Raw genomic sequence first — 21,875 nt, 5'->3', positions numbered from 1 at the left:
GCTCCACCCTGCTGCCCCCCGGTCACTGCTTCACCCCCTGCTGCCCCCCGGTCACTGCTCCACCCTCTGCTGCCCCCCGGTCACTGCTTCACCCTCTGCTGCCCCGGTCACTGCTCCACCCTCTGCTGCCCCCCGGTCACTGCTTCACCCTCTGCTGCCCCGGTCACTGCTTCACCCTCTGCTGCCCCCCGGTCACTGCTTCACCCTCTGCTGCCCCGGTCACTGCTCCACCCTGCTGCCCCCCGGTCACTGCTTCACCCCCTGCTGCCCCCCGGTCACTGCTCCACCCTGCTGCCCCCCGGTCACTGCTTCACCCTCTGCTGCCCCCCGGTCACTGCTTCACCCTCTGCTGCCCCCCGGTCACTGCTTCACCCTCTGCTGCCCCGGTCACTGCTCCACCCTGCTGCCCCCCGGTCACTGCTTCACCCCCTGCTGCCCCCCGGTCACTGCTCCACCCTGCTGCCCCCCGGTCACTGCTTCACCCTCTGCTGCCCCCCGGTCACTGCTTCACCCCCTGCTGCCCCCCGGTCACTGCTCCACCCTCTGCCCATCTGGGGAGAGCCGTAGACTAGCACCAATGCTTCCTCCGACACATGCGCAGTTGCCAGCCGCTTCTTTTCACCTGACAGCGGGGAGCTTCACTGGCAGGAAGTAGCACGTGGGAGGATCACGGTATTCCCACCAGTTCACTTTTATCGCAAACTTCCTAAACCAGTGGTTCTCAAATGGGGGTCCGGGGACCCCCAGGGGTCCTTGAGGGGGTTCCAGGAGGTCCCCAGCCAAAAGGGGGGTCATTTATTTTCGCTATAATTCCATTCACAAGTAACACAATGACTATTTTGCTCATGGGTTTTATACACTTTCTGTAATAAAACATCTAAAAGCATCAATCTTGTTATCATATGGGCGAACGTGAGACAAAATCCTATCAAATGGGGGTCCATGGTTTAATCTTTGTCAGTTTAGGGGTCCTTCATGTGAAAGAATTTGAGTACCACTGTCCTAAACCACTGCTGCACCATCCCCAAAAACAAGGTTCCGGGGAAAATTTTAGAAGCAATTGAGCGGTTTTGGTCGGTACTGTAAGTAGTTGGGTGAGAGACTCGTCCTTCCTGTGTAACATAAAGCAATCTGCATTTCTAAAGCAGGACAGATGCAGGAGATACATGAAGGGAGACGTATCATCTTTCTGCTCTCCCTTTCCCCCGCGCCTCTATGCTTTCCACCTATAGCAGGGACCAATCAGAGCACGGACTAAGAGGGGACGCATTAATAAATAAAATAACATACTCTATTCCCCGCTGTTCTGAATTAATAATGAGCCTACAAAAGACCAATTAAACACATGATTAATGCCATAATCTATATAATTGCGGGCAATAATTCATGGTGGGCTAATGATAGCAATACTTAATATGGATTCACATGGGGGTACCTTAGCGGTGCAGAGTTCTTTCTATAACACGTCACTTTTCGGTAATTGCTATTAATAAGGTTCTATTTGTTGCGTTTCCTGAGGCAAATCATTGATAAACAACAGCCAGTTAGGAGAAAATTCCTATTTGTAACAATAATCGTAATTTTTGGGGCTAATTGCAATCACAGTGATTCACTGGTCAAATAGCTTAAACTTGCATGCTGACAAACACAAGTTAATCCACTGTACACTGTTCCACATGTAGAAGTCACAACCTGCCATCCGAGGTGGATATTGTTAAGTGGTCTCCCCCCTATATAATTGCCAGCTGCCAATGCCTCCCACATGTACAATTTGTTTTGAAAGCTGTGGGACCGAAGGAAACCATAAATAACTGAAACGCGTGCAACACATTAATCTGAACTCCTAATTCTTGAATAGGTGACTTTTTGGAGATGTGAAGGAATCAACACTATATTTTTTATGTGGTTATTCAAATAAATATAATTATTTCATGATAAGAGTCAATTAATCTTAACTCATTCCCCTTTAACTTACACATACATGTAATTTGTTGTATAATGAAACAACTAAAAATATACAAGACATGTTTAGTCAATCAACCTTAAATACGCTTTGATAAGTTCTGATCTTAAGTGAGCCGGATGTCCCTGTAAAAAGGCAAATTGATTTGAAAACCCTGATTTTAAAATTCATACACACATTCAAAATGTTTCTGGGGGAAAAAAACAAAAAACAAACAAACACATACTTTCTCCACCTTGACAACACATTCTTGGCCCTACAGATATTTTATGGCTCAAAAAGGTGATGGTACTCAAGAGTGACTCGATCTAAAATCAACATTATCGCCGCTCAAAACGCGCCACATTTCTCCATCATGTCTGGTTTGCGTGAAGCGAGTGTGAGCTGCTCTACAGACGGGCTCTGACGGGGCCGAGTGCCACCATCGCAGGCAGGGACACACAGAAGATGAATAATGGCATATTAAACATTAAGGATGAGGGAGTAGCGGGGCAATTATTTCTGCTCATATTTCACTGAAAACACTTAGATACATCCATCCATCTTTTCATCTCTCACAGCTACTTCCTCCTTTTCTCCTTCACTCTCTCTGTCTCACACTTTCATTCTGGGTACCTTTCACTCCCTCCTCTCAGTTTGTGTGTGTGTCTCTCTGACTCACTGTGTGTGTGTGTGTGTGTGTGTGTGTGTGTGTGTGTGTGTGTGTGTGTGTGTGTGTGTGTGTGCGTGTGCGTGCGTGCGTGCGTGCGTGTGTGTGTGTGTGTAATGCCTGAGGTGTAGGTGTAAGTGGTGGTTTGAAACCATCGCTAATAACGCCTATGATTTATCTGGCAACTATTCATCACAATAGAGAGCCAAAGTAAAACGTCACTTCCTGCTTTCTCCCTGTACCAGCGCTGGAAAAAATATGAATGGCGGTGAACGGAGAATAACGTTTTATTTTTTTGATCCCGTTTGAATTGTGCCACGGGGTGCCAACGTTCATTTGGTCAATTTAAAACATAACTTTGCATGTCAAAAAAGTTGCACTATAAGTTATAAATCAGAAAGACTAAGTGACGTCACTTTCTCTACCGGCAAAGCTGAAGACCAGCGACATGCCACGAGCTTCCACGAGATGTCGTTTTTATACGAAACTAACCCCTACGTTTCAGTACCACCGTGGAGACCCAGGTTCAAATTCCCAGCAGCGGTATTTCCGGCTTGTTCAAACGTTCCTACAGACACAATTGGCCGTGTCGCCATTGATCAGATGAAGCATGGTGCTAGTCTACGGCTCTCCCCTCTCGATCGGCAGAGGGGGTGGAGCAACAACCGGGACAGCAGCAGCCAGGGGGAATTGGCCCATGTACAAGTGGGGAGAAGATGGGAGGAATATCTAGAAAGAAATGATCAAAAAGAAGTCTTGTTTTTGTCCAATGACATAAAATATGTTTGGTGTCCTGTAACATTCCATGTCATGTACAGTATCCCGTGTCAATCTACATTAAAATGAACTCCAACCAGTGTTCCTATCAAAAGCAAGAGGAAGGGAGGCAAACAGGCATGAAGGGGTGAAGAGAGACAGAGATACTGAGACAAATAGAGGGACAGAAAGACAGAGAGGGAAAGAGAGAGAGAGAGAGAGACAGAGACAGAGAGAGAGAGTGCTACAGTAGTGGTGTTGGCTGATTAGACAGGGTTTTCCAGTGTCTCACTGGGGGACAGGGGAATTTCACACACGCATGCTGCTTGCTTACACTGGCACATGGGGCTGCTACAGTATTACAGCACATTACCATCTCTGTTTGGCATTGTTTGCTTTGCCTCATGCCTACACACACACACACACACACACACACACACACACACACACACACACACACCTCCTGACCATACACAAGCCAACCACAGGCACCATGGGAATAGTCTATTGGCTACTGGCAAAGCCGAGGGCTGGTCCGGGTCCAAAACACTGAGGAGAGCAGAACAGTGAAGGGAAAATACTAGAGAATCTCAGTGTTGGAATATGTCAGTACTATGTTCTCCACTGTACTCCACATACTTAAAGGGCTCAATGAATATGTCAGTACTATGTTCCTATACTCCACATACTAACCCCCAAAACACGTTCTTTCAGCTTTTAACCAATGGCTTTTGGTGTAGTGTGTGAAGGATTCTGGTCAAAACCTCCACAGACCAAAATGTTACAATTGTACAGACTGTATCATTTTTGGCTGCAAGAGTGCCCTCTATGGGTTCAACCCTGCTTTTTTTGGGGGGGGGGCCTCAAATGAATGGCCGATTTGGTACAACATTACGTCACGGTGGTATTTGCGCGTGGTGTACGTAAATGTGAATGAATTGTATATTATCAGCTTTATTTTATGCATTAAATGAAGCGCGAGCCGTTCCTGGGTGCTGGGATAACGCAAGGCATTATGGGTAATCGGCTACTGTGGCTAATGCTAGCGGCTAACGTTAGTTACTTTACATGGCAGTAAAACGCCACTGAATGACCAAATTGACATAACTTTAACCATTTCGAGTAACACTGTTTCTATACGGATCACCAGTGTTGGTTAGTTGTTTATAACGTGGCTATATATACTGTACTCTATCTCTGATACATTCTGATATAACGTTTTCCCTCTATGCAGGGAAAAGTGTCATGGCGCCGTTTCCGGTTAATTTTTCCGGTCTGAACCAATCAATGGTCTGAACACAGCCAAAGAGTGTAGTGAGACAAGAGGAGACGCTCTTCTGCTTCTTCCCTTGTTAGTTACTGTTAGTTCTTCCCTTTTTTGAGCTAAGGATCTGAGTATATTCTATTGGTATTTTTGTTTTATTGTCTCTGAATGTCACTACCGTCAACACACACCCGTTACGTGCGCGCGCGCGCCTGTTGTGACTGATGGCAGAGGGCCAGCAACACTGCTCCTCCTCTGGGTAGATAAAAGAGCACCCACAAATCACCCAGTCTTGACACCATGTGTGTGTGTGTGTGTGTGTGTGTGTGTGTGTGTGTGTGTGTGTCTATATAACTACGTATGTGTCTATATAACCAAGTAAGTACTATACTTCAGTTTGTCTGTGCGTGTGCATGCGGTACTTTGACGTGTGTTTTGTACTGTAAGTGGTGTCCCATGCTGCTTCTACTGTGCTTTCACTTACTACTCGTTCACTATACTTACAGTATGTACTTATACATGTGTGAATCTACACCTGGCTGACTGATCTTTCAAATTGTGTATGTGTATGTCTACAGATGTGTGTGTTGCTGCTTCTGCGTGTGTGTGTGTGTGTGTGTGTGTGTGTGTGTGCATGTGTGTGTGTGTGTGTGTGCGTGTGTGTGTGTGTGCATGTGTGTGTGCGTCTGCGTGTGTGCGCGCCTGCGTGTGTGTGTGTGTGTGTGTGTGTGTGTGTGTGTGTTTGTGCGTGTATGTGTGTGTGTGTCTGCTCGCCTGCGTGTGTGTGTGTGTCTAAGGGGCTGGGCCAGAGAGAGCATGGCGGGAATCAGGTGTAAATTCAGTCATTAGATGGCTTCCAGAAAACAGCATACATAAATAAGCACATGACAGAGGAGAGGGGGAGGAGAGAAGAGGAGAAGACAGGTAAGCAGAGGGGAAGATGAGAGAGGAGAGGGGGAGGAGAGAAGAGGAGAAGACAGGTAAGCAGAGGGGAATGAGGGAGAGAGGAGAGGGGGAGGAGAGAAGAGGAGCAGACAGGTAAGCGGAGGGGAAGGAGGGAGAGAGGAGAGGGGGAGGAGAGAAGAGGAGAAGACAGGTAAACAGAGGGGGAGAGGGGGAGGAGAGAAGAGGAGAAGACAGGTAAGCAGAGGGGAAGGAGGGAGAGAGGAGAGGGGGAGGAGAGAAGAGGAGAAGACAGGTAAACAGAGGGGAAGATGAGAGAGGAGAGGGGGAGGAGAGAAGAGGAGAAGACAGGTAAGCAGAGGGGAAGGAGGGAGAGAGGAGAGGGGGAGGAGAGAAGAGGAGAAGACAGGTAAGCAGAGGGGAAGATGAGAGAGGAGAGGGGGAGGAGAGAGGAGGAGAAGACAGGTAAACAGAGGGGAAAGAGAGAGAGGAGAGGGGGAGGAGAGAAGAGGAGAAGACAGGTAAGCAGAGGGGAAGATGAGAGAGGAGAGGGGGAGGAGAGAAGAGGAGAAGACAGGTAAACAGAGGGGAAGGAGAGAGAGGAGAGGGGGGGGAGAGAAGAGGAGAAGACAGGCAAGCAGAGGGGAAGATGAGAGAGGAGAGGGGGAGGAGAGAAGAGGAGAAGACAGGTAAGCAGAGGGGAAGATGAGAGAGGAGAGGAGAAGAGGAGGAAGCAAAGAGAGGAGCGAATTCAGAGATGACTATGGGGAGGAGATGAAGAGAAGGACATGCAGGAGAGTGAGGTGAGGAGATGAGGGTGTGGGGGAAAGGGTGTTAGGTGTAGGAAGAGAAGAAGAGGAGAAGTCAAATATTAGTTCACAATATTAGACTCTCCACTGCCCACTGGTGGATGTATTGTTTAACATGATGCCAATGTAAACGGCGCATGGAAATATGTGGGCAGTGACATCGTTTGAAATGGATGTATTTATTTTCGTACGAAAATTAAACGGGTATTAACATGCGTCTTGGGTGATCCGATCGCAAGTACGTCTGTTCACACCTGGACTTACAGTAGAATGTGTCTGAATGTGTCTTGTGATCGGATCTCACTTCCCCGCTCTATGAGCAAATAAACACATAGGCTATGTAATGGCTGTGCATAAAAATACAGTGAGTGGCTGCTTTTTGGATTGTAAACTTGTAGCTTGTTATGTTAGCTGCTGTTTACCATGAAACTTCCCACAGAAGACCTGATACCTCTGTGTTGTTACCAGAACAAATGTCTGGTTGGAGCCAAAAGTGATGCACAAAATGACTGTGACAATTATATTGTGATATTGTGGTTTTAGCTGGCTGTTAGGTAACGTTAGCTTGCTTGCTAACTCAGCCATCTACCTAACATAGCTAATCGATTTACCATCCAGAAGCCTCGCAAATTCATCCAATAGCATATTGTGTGGATAGTGTAACAGTAGCAAATATGCCTAACATGACTAACGTTATGCTTTTGTAACATTGTTTGGTTGCAGTAGCCTAATTGTGATTTTGTGGTTTTAGCTGGCTGTTACATAATGTTACCTTATTTGCTAACACGGACAATTGCATGTGACTCATGTCACATTATTTACATTACAGCCCCGAGCCAAGTAGCCTACAACGACGCTGGGCTCCATTACAACAGCATTTAATGTTGGAAGACTAAATTAGCAACAGGCGGACACCAGAACTAGGTCAGAGACGGGTCATGAGTCACATGATTTTAGATGGGTCAAAGTCATATTTACAATGTATCTTGTGCATTGTGTGGCCAGATGAGTTGTAATATATTGTCATGTCATGGTGTTTTGGGGTCATTAATAAACGACATTGATTCTGTTAATTTTCTATATTTTTTTGGGTAGTGCTATTTTACATTGAGGTCAACGGGGAGAGGCTTGTGTTTCCCCCCTAAAAAGGGGCGGGAACATGTGCCGCCAGCAGCCGCCTACAAAATGACGTATTGCCGATCGGGTGTATATGCTCCTGAGCATGGATCTTACCAGTCACCGTGTAATTTCTGGGTCCACCAGTGTGTGTGTATATGGTCCCGGTTCCAGTCTGGTTGAGGAGGTACCGCTGGACAATTCCATTGGCCTGGGTCGGCTCGGACCAGCTCACATGCAGGGAGGAGGGGCTTAAGGCTGTTACCGTTGGAGACTGCACCCCCTCGGGGACTCCCTGGACCGTCACTGCCATCACCTAAACACACACGTGGACATGAACACACATCCAAACAAAGAGACAGAGGTGCACACAGAGGCACAGATATACACATACACGCACAGACAGAGACAACAACATACCAAAAAATATGGTCAACTGATTTCTCCAACTTACACATTTTTTGTAAAAAAAATAAAGAAAATCTTGCACCAAATCAGTGTAACAACTGGTATCAACCCAAAAACTTATGAGACATAATTGAGCATAGAGAGCCAAAGTGAAACGTCACTTCCTGCTTTCTCCCTGTACCAGCACTGCGAAAAATATGAATGGCGGTGAATAAGGTTACTTTTTTGATCCCGTTTGAATTGGGACACGGGGTGCCAATGCTAATTTTGTCAATTTAAAACATAACTTTGCATGTAAAGAATTTGAATAACTAGGAAGTTGAAGGAAAGTTCAAAAGGATACGTGGCTGTTATGGGGTTGAACCCTTGACCTTCCGGTTACATGATGGTCTCTCCACTATTCTACACCCTGCCACTCATGTGCTGCTGATGACATCACAGATAACCTGTCACCCATGTGCTGCTGATGACATCACAGACAACTTTTATTTATTTATTTTTCTATTAACATTTTTTGATTTAATATTAAACAAAACCAATAAATGAACAATACAACAGCAAAGGTGAACAAGAAACATGACAAACCGCTACATTTCCACGCTACATACCAACTTACAGAACAATACAATGACATACATCACCACATAACATTTGGGGAGGGGGGGGGGATACAGTACATTGATTATTCCTTTCCCTGATCTATAAAGTGGGCACCTATATTTTAGACATGGACGAGGGACAAAACCAAACAAAGGCAACAGGTTCGTGGGGGAAGGGTAAAAAAATATATAACATAAGAGATAAGGCTGCACAGTCTTGGTCTATATTAAATTTTGATTTTGAAACACAATTCAAAATGTGCTCCCAATTTATTCCAGACCTGTTATCAGTATCCCTGTTCATATCCGAGATTTGTTCCAAACTAAGAAGACCTAGGAATTCAGTTAACCATGTTTCTATTGTAAAACTGTTTGGTTTACATATTTTCCAGTTTAGCAAAATCATTCTTTTAGCAGCCAAAAGTAATAGGCCCAAAATTGTCCTATCTTGTTTTGACTTTGCCTGTGCAGTCCTATGCCCCAGTAGGCAGACTGCTGGACAAGCAGGAATATTTACATTCATTTTTTCTGCAGTCATGTGAAGTAGCTCTGTCTAAAAGGACTTGACTGCCGGGCAGTCCCACAACATATGGAGCAAGGTTCCCACCTGTCCACAGCCATGCCAGCAAAGATCAGAGGAGCTTGGATCAATTTTTTTTTAAGTCTAGAGGGATTATGTTCTATGAAGGATTTTCAGTTGTATGACTCTGAGTCTGACTGATTTGGATACAGCTGCAGGGTCCCTCCAGATTCTTTCCCAGTCTATTCACCTTATGTTCAGACCTTACAGTGGGCCAAATTCTTCCGGGTCCTTTTAACACTTCCGGCGGTCACTGCGCAAAATAAGAGTTGTTTTTGGAGCGGACAGTGAAAGGGGTAAAATAAAGAACGTAGCCTACTACTTTGAGCCGGTACACAGCAAACAAGCGAGTATCCACTGTTAGCCAGGTCAGATAACGTTATCGTCGACAATAACGAGCACTTTCTTGTAAAATATACCTGGACTCCAACAAAGAAAGCTTCAGATAGTTGTCTCTCCTCCGAGGCAGCGCGAGCCACTAACGTCAATAAGACCCGCAGACGTTAACGTAATTCCCTGGAATGCGAGACTTAACGAGCCAGTTACATGGCGTTGCATTCTTAGACATTGCCGTTTGCTTTTGTTTGGTATGTTACTGTACATACAATTGGCTAAATTATTAGTTAATTCAGAGTTAGATGATATTGGAGCAGCGCAGCCATTTTTTATTTTATTTTATTATTATTTTTAGCCGGAAGTTTTGATACGGCCACACAACCGGGTCAAATGGGCGTGGCTACATAAGGTGAATTATAGTGCAAGTGAAGCCCCTAAATCTTGTTCCCATTGTGATTGTGTCTGAATGTTGAAATATTGGGAGGAGTGATTCAAGGTCATCACAGATAACCTGCCACTCATGTGCTGCTGATGACATCACAGATAACCTGCCACTCATGTGCTGCTGGTGACATCACAGATAACCTGCCACTCATGTGCTGCTGATGACATCACAGATAACCTGCCACTCATGTGCTGCTGATGACATCACAGATAACCTGCCACTCATGTGCTGCTGATGACATCACAGATAACCTGCCACTCATGTGCTGCTGATGACATCACAGATAACCTGCCACTCATGTGCTGCTGATGACATCACAGATAACCTGCCACTCATGTGCTGCTGGTGACATCACAGATAACCTGCCACTCATGTGCTGCTGGTGACATCACAGATAACCTGCCACTCATGTGCTGCTGGTGACATCACAGATAACCTGCCTTAACACACTTTTAGCATGACAAAGAATCCAATGAGGGTAGTTTTAACAATAAGCACTTTAATTGGGCTGGGCATGCAGGTTGTAATCAAAATGACCGTGCCCAACCACCATTAAAACAACAACAACAAAACAATAGGGTCAACTCATGTGGAAACATGATGCTTTATAACACAATGCTGTAGGTGTTGGGACTGTCCAGCTGATTGTTCATTCCCTCTGTAGTACCTGTGAGCGCCTGTGAACGTTGGCTGAATGTGGAGACCACAGAATCACAGGGCAATCTGTTCCTAATGGCAACAGGGATATCCTGCCTTAATAGACTGTCACTAGCACTTCCCCCACCTGTCCCACACACTGCTACGCTATTAGAACACTGCTACTACAACGAAACGGACACACACACACACACACACACACACACACGTCACGCGCGCACACACACACACACACACACACACACACACACACACACACACACACACACACACACACACACACAGGTACACACACACACACACACACACACACACACACACACACACACACACACGTACACACAGGTACACAAGGCACACACACAAAAGAGCTGGAAGAAAGGGGAGAATGGGCAAAATGACAGAGGGAGAAGAGAAGAGAAGGAAGGTGCAGGGACGTACAGTGTAGGGCTGCAACTAACGATTATTTTCATTATCGATGAATCTGTTGATTATTTTCTCGATTCATCGATTAGTTGTTTGGTCTATAAAATGTCAGAAAATGGTGAAAAAATGTGGATCAGTGTTTCCCAAAGCCCAAGATGACATCCTGTAATGTCTTGTTTTGTCCACAACCCAAAGATATTTAGTTTACTGTCATAGAGGAGTAAAGAAACCGGAAATTAATCTATTATCAAAATAGTTGATTATTTTTCTGTCAATCGACTAAGGCTTAGTCGATCGACAGAAAAATAATTAATCGCTTAGTCACTAAGCGATTAATGGTTGCAGCTCTAGTACAGTGTATGCTAGTCCAGTGAATGCTTCAGTCCATTGTGAGCTTAGGCGTCTCAAGACTTTGCTCAAACAAAGAAAATCAAAGCCTTGCATTCACCTATTTACTGTATAGGTAAGCTGCATGCCAGAAACGTACAATCTCACGTATTCTATTACTAGAAATATTGTGGGTAATGGCACACAGGGATTTACTCCCATTTGCATTGAAAATTACTCTTACATGTGATAGTTTAAAAGTTGTCATCGTGGACAGCATTACTGGGTCGGAAAAATACTAAGTACCGTAGATATTTATATTTGACTCACAGATGATGAAAAACAACACAAGTGTGTGCGCCTTGCTAACGTCCCCCAGCCTAACTCCATAGTGACAGATGGAGGGCTAGAGGAAGAGTAGAGAAGGCTGTGAGAGAAACGAGAGGAGAGTAATGTAGGACAACATACAGTATGGGATGATGACAGAGAGGGTGTAAGAGAGAGATGTAGGACATAGGAGATGACAGAGCGGGTGTAAGAGAGAGATGTAGGACATAGGGGGTGACAGAGAGGGTGTAAGAGAGAGATGTAGGACATAGGGGATGACAGAGAGGGTGTAAGAGAGAGATGTAGGACATAGGGGATGACAGAGAGGGTGTAAGAGAGAGATGTAGGACATAGGGGATGACAGAGGGTGTAAGAGAGAGATGTAGGACATAGGGGATGACAGAGAGGGTGTAAGAGAGAGATGTAGGACATAGGGGATGACAGAGGGTGTAAGAGAGAGATGTAGGACATAGGAGATGACAGAGCGGGTGTAAGAGAGAGATGTAGGACATAGGGGATGACAGAGAGGGTGTAAGAGAGAGATGTAGGACATAGGGGATGACAGAGAGGGTGTAAGAGAGAGATGTAGGACATAGGGGATGACAGAGAGGGTGTAAGAGAGAGATGTAGGACATAGGGGATGACAGAGAGGGTGTAAGAGAGAGATGTAGGACATAGGAGATGACAGAGCGGGTGTAAGAGAGAGATGTAGGACATAGGGGATGACAGAGAGGGTGTAAGAGAGAGATGTAGGACATAGGAGATGACAGAGAGGGTGTAAGAGAGAGATGTAGGACATAGGAGATGACAGAGAGGGTGTAAAAGAGAGATGTAGGACATAGGGGATGACAGAGAGGGTGTAAGAGAGAGATGTAGGACATAGGGGATGACAGAGAGGGTGTAAGAGAGAGATGTAGGACATAGGGGATGACAGAGCGGGTGTAAGAGAGAGATGTAGGACATAGGGGATGACAGAGAGGGTGTAAGAGAGAGATGTAGGACATAGGAGATGACAGAGCGGGTGTAAGAGAGAGATGTAGGACATAGGAGATGACAGAGCGGGTGTAAGAGAGAGATGTAGGACATAGGAGATGACAGAGCGGGTGTAAGAGAGAGATGTAGGACATAGGGGATGACAGAGCGGGTGTAAGAGAGAGATTGGAGTTACGTTCGAGGGATGGAGTGAGGGTGAGAAGGAAGAGGATAGAGGTGTGAAAGAAAGAGAAGAGGAGACAAGGATTGAGAGACAGTGTGCAGGAGATGGAGAGAATGATGGGAGACAAATAGCGGAGAGAACAGGAGAAAGGGATTCGAAGAACGGGGAGGACCAATCGCTCTTCCTCGTCCACTAAGTGACCAACCGTATTACATCAGCACCTTCTGTTGTCACAGCAGGAGTGTGTGTGTGTGTGTGTGTGTGTGTGTGTGTGTGTGTGTGTGTGTGTGTACGTGTGTGTGTGTGTGTGTGTGTGTGTGTGTTCGTGCGTGTGTGCGCGTGTGTGCTGAGGCCAGGTAATTGCAGTGGTGTATTGGGTTAGCCCAAGCTAGCCCATAATTGGTACTGTTTGGCCAATTTTCACTGGTGTACAAACTAATCCAACTCAGTCACTTCCCACCCTCTGCTGGGAGTGTGTGTGTGTGTGTGTGTGTGTGTGTGTGTGTGTGTGTGTGTGTGTGTGTGTGTGTGTGTGTGTGTGTGTGTGAGAAAGAGGGAGAGTGAAAGAGAGAGAGTTGCTAGGGGGATGGGGGCTCCTCAGAGAAAATATTTTGCCATGAGAGGTCAAGTTGTTGGCCTCCCACGCATTCTGATGGCTTTTTTCTCTGCTACTGAAGCTAAACTCTGGCATGTTGAATGTGACTGCCTGTCGCACATGTCAAGTGTATTGGACTAAGCCTTCAGATGCTTGAAAGCAAAGGTTTTGTGGTCAGGAAGAACAAGCTGTTGTGCTTCTCCAATAAGACACCGTCAATCAACATGAATGATGGATTTGAGACATTTTAGTTGTAGGCTGTTCTATTGTAATGTGTACCCATGCAGAGATAATAAACACGGTAATCTACCTGCTAACAATCGAAGCAATATAATGTAAAGTAAAGCTTGTTGAAGCAACAGACACCCACCAATGATAGGGAGGGAAAAATCAGTGAGTTTTGATTAAAAGAAAGCACTGATGGTATCGAAACTGTTGCAAATGAGTATTGTATCCATTTCAAATCTTTTGGATTGATACTTATCGATACTATCGATACCTGTTGCAAATGAGTATTGTATCTGATTAACATTTTCAGTATTAATACTTACAATACTATCGATACTTTTGACAACGCTACTTCCTCCATTCAACCATAGGCCTACCTCCGTCTCATCCACCCCCCCGTGACATATCTACAGGCTTTCTCTCTAAGCAAAAAACGAGCTCACCAAAATAATAATTAGATCTAAAATGCACTTACAAAAGAGAGAGACAGCCAGAAAGACAAGCTTTCATCACCTCTAAGCTGCAGAAATTAATTGTGGTGCGTATCAGCTGGGCTACAGCCAGAGCGATAGCACGGGGGAGTTGTGTGTGAAGCTATTATGGACGCTATCACAAACATCAGGTAGGCTCAGCAAATCCACAGCCTCACAGAGAGAGGATGGGGGGGGAGAGGAGAAACACACTGAAATAATAACAACTTGTTCCAACATGGGAACAGCGCAGAGTTCACACAAACTGCAGAAAGAAACATCACACACACTCGAGTTCTTCGTAGAACGTTATTCCTTTGATGTTAGACCATCTGCAAATGAGTTGTTAAAATGGTCAATGTGAGGTCATGGAGTGCCACAGATGACAGTGTGTTTATGCGTTGACGTTATGAGCGAATAGCCGAAACGGACGCGGAAAAGGAAGTGACGGTGGCTTTTCCCTCACTTCCGCTTTCCGTTTCTGTGTCGCTCCCTTTCGGCTATTCACTAATAACGTTAAAACTGCATAGAAGACGTCAACTCATTTTACAACAACAGTGGAAAATGACTGTAAAATCACGGCGCAAGTTGGTATTTAGACTGTAAACAGTGGAGCACGGACGCAGAAAAGGAAGTGATGGTGGCAGGAGAGGCGCGCTGTACAGGAAGCTGGGAAAAACGATAGGGCGCTCCCAGAGTCTATTTTTCAAATTAAAATAGACTGGGTTCCCAGATTGCTACATGAGTGCTGTACTGCTAGCTGTGCTGTTGTTCCTTCAGTTTTGGAGAATTATATTTCTTCTATTCTGTGGTTGATTTCGCAGTGTGTGTGTGTGTGTGTGTGTGTGTGTGTCTCTCTCTCTCTCTCTCATTCACACACACACACACACACACACACACACACACACACACACACACACACACACACACACACACACACACACACACACACCTTTCTCTTTCTTCAAGACTTGTTCCAGCTAAATTAAAGGAGTGAACTAAAGTACAGAGTAAGTGGTGCTTAGTTCAGTGAAGCTCAGACCATCTTTAGAAGAGCCATTAGCTAATCATCTGGGGGAATAATGTCTTTATGAAATGAGGTGCTACAGCAGAATAAGATATCCCCCAGGATGAGGTGGGGAGAGGGAGAGAGAGAGAGAGAGAGAGAGAGAGAGAGGGATGGAAAGAAAAAGACGTATCACAGAGACACAACGAAAAGAAAAGGCATTCACATTCAATGGAAAAATGTTCAGTCATTATGTTTAGCTCATTACAGTATATAGCTATCTCTCTCTCTCTCTATATACAGTATATATATATATATATATATAGTGTCCAAGGTTTCTAGATTAGTTGCTTAATAGACTTGTGCTCTCACGTGGGACTACAATATACTACACACACGGGCTGTACTCAGGACAATTCAGTTGAATAACTTCACTGTTTATTTACACTAGAAATTTGGCGCACTTTGCATGCTCATTTCTAGGGTGGACCAAACTCATGCCAGCTCAGGCGCTTAGCGCTCTGCCAAACGGTGACCTGGTCCAGGTCTTCATGTGCTTAGCGCTCTGCCAAACGGTGACCTGGTCCAGGTCTTCATGTGCTTAGCGCTCTGCCAAACGGTGACCTGGTCCAGGTCTTCATGTGCTTAGCGCTCTGCCAAACGGTGACCTGGTCCAGGTCTTCATGTGCTTAGCGCTCTGCCAAACGGTGACCTGGTCCAGGTCTTCATGCGCTTAGCGCTCTGCCAAACGGTGACCTGGTCCAGGTCTTCATGCGCTTAGCGCTCTGCCAAACGGTGACCTGGTCCAGATCTTCATGCGCTTAGCGCTCTGCCAAACGGTGACCTGGTCCAGGTCTTCATGCGCTTAGCGCTCTGCCAAACGGTGACCTGGTCCAGGTCTTCATGCGCTTAGTGCTCTGCCAAACGGTGACCTGGTCCAGGTCTTCATGCGCTTAGTGCTCTGCCAAACGGTGACCTGGTCCAGGTCTTCATGCGCTTAGCGCTCTGCCAAACGGTGACCTGGTCCAGGTCTTCATGTGCTTAGCGCTCTGCCAAACGGTGACCTGGTCCAGGTCTTCATGCGCTTAGCGCTCTGCCAAACGGTGACCTGGTCCAGGTCTTCCGTTCTCTTGTGGTCTGGAAGTGGCTGTAACTGGTCCATGTTGCTGCAGCAGGTTCAGACTTCATCAGACTTCACAATGTTGATGATGACGTCACCGATCAACGATTGTGGGGCATGACATCAGTGGGTATGACATCACTCAACGATTGTGGGTTATGACATCATCAGTGGCTATGACATCATCAGTCAGTGACTGGGTGGGTCTAGTGTCCTCTAGAGAGAGAGTGGCGTCAGCGGAGGACCAAAATGCAAGAATCATTAGCCAATGAACAGCCAGGAATGGGTCTCGCGCTACTTTTGCATGCTAAAATAAAGCCGATAATGTACAATTTGATTCATTTCAAGGGATGAAAAACCCTTTCAAAGTACAACACTGTCTATTTTGATGCAACTCGACAGTGCTGCTTTTTTTACTGAAGAGTTCCACTTTCTACTTCCTGGAAAAAAACTGGTCCATTGGAGTGAATGGAGATGTCGGAACTCTTCTCTGGGTGGGTCCAACTCCCACTGGGGGTTGCTCCAACTCCCAGGTGTCCACTAGTTATATAGCAGTAAGTATTATTATTTATTATTATTTAGTATAGTATATAAAATTGAATAAGTGGGCTCTGTCTGTCTGTCTGTCTGTCTGTCTGCGATTTTGGTCCCACATTGTGAGATTTGTGATGATTTTGGTCAGTAATGATGTCACTGATAACGTCACGTCTATGACGTCATCAGTGATGTCACTGGAGCACTCGATGATGTCATCAGTGATGGTCACTCGAGCAATTGTGATGTCACTGGTGATGTCACAGTGTCTATGACATCATCCGTCAATGTGCGTATTTCCACCTTATTTTTGAATGCCGCGCTGTACAAATAATTATGGGTACAAGGTCCGGTTTAACGTGACTTATTGTTGCAGCTTGCCATTTCCTAAAACGGTATTCTACTTGATTTGAAAGGATGGCCGCCTACACTCCCTTGTACCCTGGCTGAATTGAACATAACTTGGCCAATAAGTATGTAACATACCAAATAAACAAACTAATGTCTTTATTTGATGTAGAATGCAGAGGACATGTAACTGTTTCGTTAAACTCGTTAAACTAAAAAAATAACGTTAGTGGCGTGCGACTCAGAGAACCTGTTCGTCCCAGAAGCCACTCGCTTTGTGCCAGAACACAATCGATTTGGGGGTGGAACACGCCAGGATTGGCCAACGCCAACGCCAGTGCCCAGAACTGTCAAATCAAATCATCGACAGAGATTTTCAGTGTATCAGAGTTAGATAGAGAACGTGACAAATATAGCCATGTTATGGTTATAAACAACAAACTAACGCTGGTGATCCGTATGGAAACAGTGTTACTCGAAATGGTTAAAAGTTATATCAATTTGGTCATTCAGTGGCGTTTTACTGCCATGTAAGTTATGTAACATAGCTAGCTAGCCGCTAACATTAGCCACAGTAGGCGATTACACACATGATGCACTGCGCTCTTAAAGGGATATTTATCGACAAGATTTTTGCCAAGCTGGACCTGATTAGTGATTTGCTCCGTTCGCACAGACGGGTGTCAAGCTGTCAGCAACAAGGCTGGGAGGATCACACCGGAAGAAAAACCCATAGGCATCATGGCCGCTAGAAATAAGGTGGATACTTTTCTCTCACTACTGATCACACACTGAGCAATATTGTGCGCTGAGTGATGGTCACTCGAGCAATTGTGATGTCATCAGTGATGGAAAGTTGGGCAATTGTGCGCTGCACATGCCAAGAGAGCATGAATAGAACGCAATGTTCACACTGATCAAACAAACTGGACCTGGGATCAGTTTGGGCACACAAGTGTGCTCGGAAACAGTCCTGGCTCCCCAGTGTGAAACCAGCCTCTGTCTCAAACAAATCCTGGACCAGACACCACCCTGGTTAAATGGGTCCTGATGTGAGAGATGTGACTGGTAATTGAAGTTAATTGGCTACAGGTGGTGTATGCTGTTGGTATTTAATCTCTGGTCCTGAGTGTGTTTGAAACAGTCAATCAAGAACTAAATCTAGGAAATGAAAAAATAAACGAGACTTGAAAAAGTCTAACTAAAACTATGTTGTCTCCCTCTCTCATATTTATTTTCATTAATCTGTTTTTGTTGTTGTGTTTTTTTTCTTTTTTCTTTCTTTTCTTTTTCTTTTGTGTGTCTTTGTGTACTGATATACTGCGATGTATGACATGAAGTATGTGGTGTAATAGGCTAGGGGTTCTAGTGGGATGGGTTTTTGTTTAAAAGTGTCAAGTGTATTTAAATCTGTATTTTGTATTTTGTATGATATACAGAAAACAAATAAAAAAACTTTGAACAAAAAAGAAAACTATGTTGTCTACGTGTAAGGTACTCCCAAATTGAAATTTGTTGAGGATGAATGAACAATGCCAGATAACACCACCACATGGTGTGGAAGAGAGGGGCATTGGCAGCTAACATAACATTACAATTTGTGCATGAGGACAAACTCCAAGTACACTGCTCTGTGACCACCGCAACGGTAAATAAAGTCACAAATGCCATAAATTAACCTGTCCTTCAAGTCAGGTTTGGTGGAGCACAAATTCCTTCATCACTTGTGTTAGTGGTAGAGAGTGGACTTGGTTCAGGCGATGTCTGCCGAGTGCTTGGCGGATCCGGATCCGACACACGTGGGCCAGACTGCGAGGACATCTCTTGGCCTCCAGAAAGACCCTGAGCACCTCGGGATTCGCCTTCACCTCCAGCTGTGCCTGCTTTATGGTCACCAGGGCCGTGTCTGCGCCGTGGTCCAGGAGCGGCTGAATGAAGGCCACGTCGCAACGGAACCACAGCACCATATCCATCAGGCGAGAGGCCACGTCACGGGTCAGAACACTGGGGGCCTGGAGCAGCAGGCGGAAGCAGTCCTGGTGGTGGTTGTAGACGCTGACGTAGAGAGGAGACGGATTGTATGGTCCGCTTCCGTTGGGGTCAGCCCCGGCTTCCAGGAGGATCTGGACACACTCCAGATGACTGTGGACCACGGCCCAGTAGAGAGGCGTGCAGCCTAGGAAATCAACTAGGTCTACGTGAGCACCCTGGGTGATCAGGTAGGCCACACACGCAGCGTGACCCGCCCTGGCTGCGAGCGCCAGAGGGGTAGTGTCCCCTCTGGCGTAGTACCTCACCGACCACCACTCATTGATACGCCTTCTGAAGTAGTCTTCCTGCAGCAGGGTCCTCAGTTTGTCCAGGTCCCCTGCGTATGCAGCATGGTGGAGATGCTTCTCGTCATACCATGCTCGAGGAGCCACTCCTTCAGGTCTGCCATGGTACCTCATTGACTATGTATGTATGCTGCGTCTCAGTGATTTATCACATCATTGGTGATACTGTATATGACATCACTATAGTGGTGACCTGGCCCCCACGCTGAGCCATCTAGAACTGTATGACATCATCAGTGATTTAAGACTTCATCACCACTGTCTGTGACATCACATAATGACCTGGCCACCAGCCCAAGCCATCGGTTGACGTTAAGGAGACGGACAGAATGTAGGGAAACAGTGGATGGATAAATCCAGGAGGAGACGGTAATGCAACATAAAGGATGCCAACTGCCATAAAACACCATAGAAGAAGAAGCCCACGCCATCTAGAAGTGTATGACATCAGTGATTGATGGAGAATAGCAATTAACAGCATGGTAAAGAAAGGACCCACTAAGGTCAAAGCAGGAAGTAATCTTGAAAAAAGTATGTTTTCTTGGCCAAGGGAGAAAACATTGTACAACCACGGATGATGTTACAAAGCTTACACAAATGAACTGAAAATTTAAAACTTGTATAGTCCATACAACATAATGAGGTTTTAGATAAGGTTTTAGGTCTGATGTACATTCGTAGCAATCAGGAAGGCAGGTGACGTTTGATAGTTTATCTTTGCTATCTAATGACCCTGCAATGTTCTGCTGACACCATTTGGATGGAGACAGAGGGAGACATGCAGACACAACTGGGAGAATGTGGGTCAGAGGCCAAGGAGTGAGGGGTGTGTGTGTGTGTGTGTGTGTGTGTGTGTCTAAACTATGACTATGTCGAACTGAAATGAGAATGTATGTGAGTACACTAAACTATTGTCTGAATAAAGATGCTAATGTGACTTAAATTTTCTAGGCAATCACTGTCTGTGACATCATCAGTGATTTATGACATCATCGATGACATCGTCATCACTATGGTGACCTGGCCAGCAGACCGAGCCATCTAGACCTGTATGACATCATCAGTGATTCATGACCTCATCACTGTCTATGACATAATCAGTGATTTATGACATATTCGTGATAGACATCACTATGTAGTGCCCTGACCACCAGGCCAAGCCATCTAGAACTGTATGACATCATCAGTGACCTGGCCACTTTCTTTATCTCTTTCGTGGAGACAGACAGACATACTGTACAGTACATACGTAAACATATATACATACATACACCCTCTTATAGATGCATCGGCCCCTAGTGGCCATGCCATATAAAATATAAAAAAAAATGCAAATTACTATCAAAGCCACATTGAAAACACACACATACACACACATACACACTCCTACCTGTGCGCTGTCGGTACAACCAGCCCGGTTGCAGGCCCGTAGCTGGTACCTGTACTCCTGGAAAGGCCTGATCCCGCCCACATCAGTGAAAGTGTTCTCGTCACCACGGTAACGCTCCCGTCCATCACGCAGCACAACATAGTGGGTGATGTAACCTGGTGAATTAGAATTAGAAGGGAGTGAAATTCAATAAGCCAAGTGAGATTTGTGATCATGTGACACTGTTAAATGAGCAGTGATCATGTGACACTGTTAAATGAGCAGTGACAGTGACGTCAGCACTGTACAGCTGCAGAGGTTTTGGCTCCGGGCTATCGTCACTGTTGTGATGACACTGAGGATAGCTTACAGTTGTTTTTACGGCATGACCACTAGGGGCCGACGCATCTAAAAGCGGGTCTGTCTGTAGTCTGTTCTTTTTTTAAAGAATGAGGAGATTTTCCTCTGCATCTTGACCTGGTGACATCAAATGTATCTCTTCCCCTAAGATTTGACTGATGGATTCTTCTCATCTCCGTGAACAAAGTAAACACAGCTATGTAAACACTACTCGACGTGACGCTAACTAACATTTAACGGAGCGCGACCGCACACAGGAGCTCTTGGTCAGTTAACACATTGAGTGCCAAGGATGTCTGTGGACGTCCTAAAAAAAAGTAACGAGAAGTGCCAAGGACGTCTGTGGACGTCCTAAAATCATAATTCATATTATTCCATAATTCTGCTGTTTAAGGTCGTACCCAGCCAGTGAGCATGAATCCCTTCAAGGGATCACACGGCGCCACCTTAAACATCTACACGGGAGCTGCGCCACCCACCTCAGATCCTTTACTTTGTGCAGGAGAAAGCGGAGAAAGCCGTGATCAAAGCGAAACCGATGCATGCTGCAGCCAGAGCCATATAGATTGCTCTGTCTGCAGCTGACAGTTGGCTTCGATCCGCGCCCACAACTGAGCTCTTCTGCTTCTGTCTATCTGTCTGCATATACTGTAGTTCCTCCACACGATTCCCTGCCAGAAAGGCAGCACCCGAAGCCGAACGGCCAAACCTTTTCCTTCAGTCCCGTTTGCCATTTCCTTGTTGCGCTGGGATCCACCCAGGGGCAAAAACGAGGCTGCGAAAACAGA

General features: G+C 45.7%; 1 protein-coding gene across 1 annotated transcript in view; it reads right to left on the bottom strand.

Annotated features, from left to right (window-relative positions):
• Positions 1-21,875, bottom strand: part of ush2a (Usher syndrome 2A (autosomal recessive, mild)) — a gene marked incomplete at both ends in the record, with an annotated part of 353,577 nt that overhangs the window by 67,273 nt on the left and 264,429 nt on the right. Inside the window, 2 exons of the mRNA XM_083650615.1 lie at positions 7,578-7,776; positions 20,749-20,903. Of these exons, the coding sequence (XP_083506741.1) occupies positions 7,578-7,776; positions 20,749-20,903 (354 nt within the window). The remainder of the gene's footprint in view (positions 1-7,577; positions 7,777-20,748; positions 20,904-21,875) is intronic.

Source organism: Poromitra crassiceps (genome assembly GCF_964638095.1).
Source record: "Poromitra crassiceps genome assembly, chromosome: 14".
In the NCBI taxonomy this organism is placed as follows: Eukaryota; Metazoa; Chordata; class Actinopteri; order Beryciformes; family Melamphaidae; genus Poromitra; species Poromitra crassiceps.
Note: the sequence above shows the minus strand (reverse complement) of the source record. Positions and strands in the feature narration are given on the sequence as shown.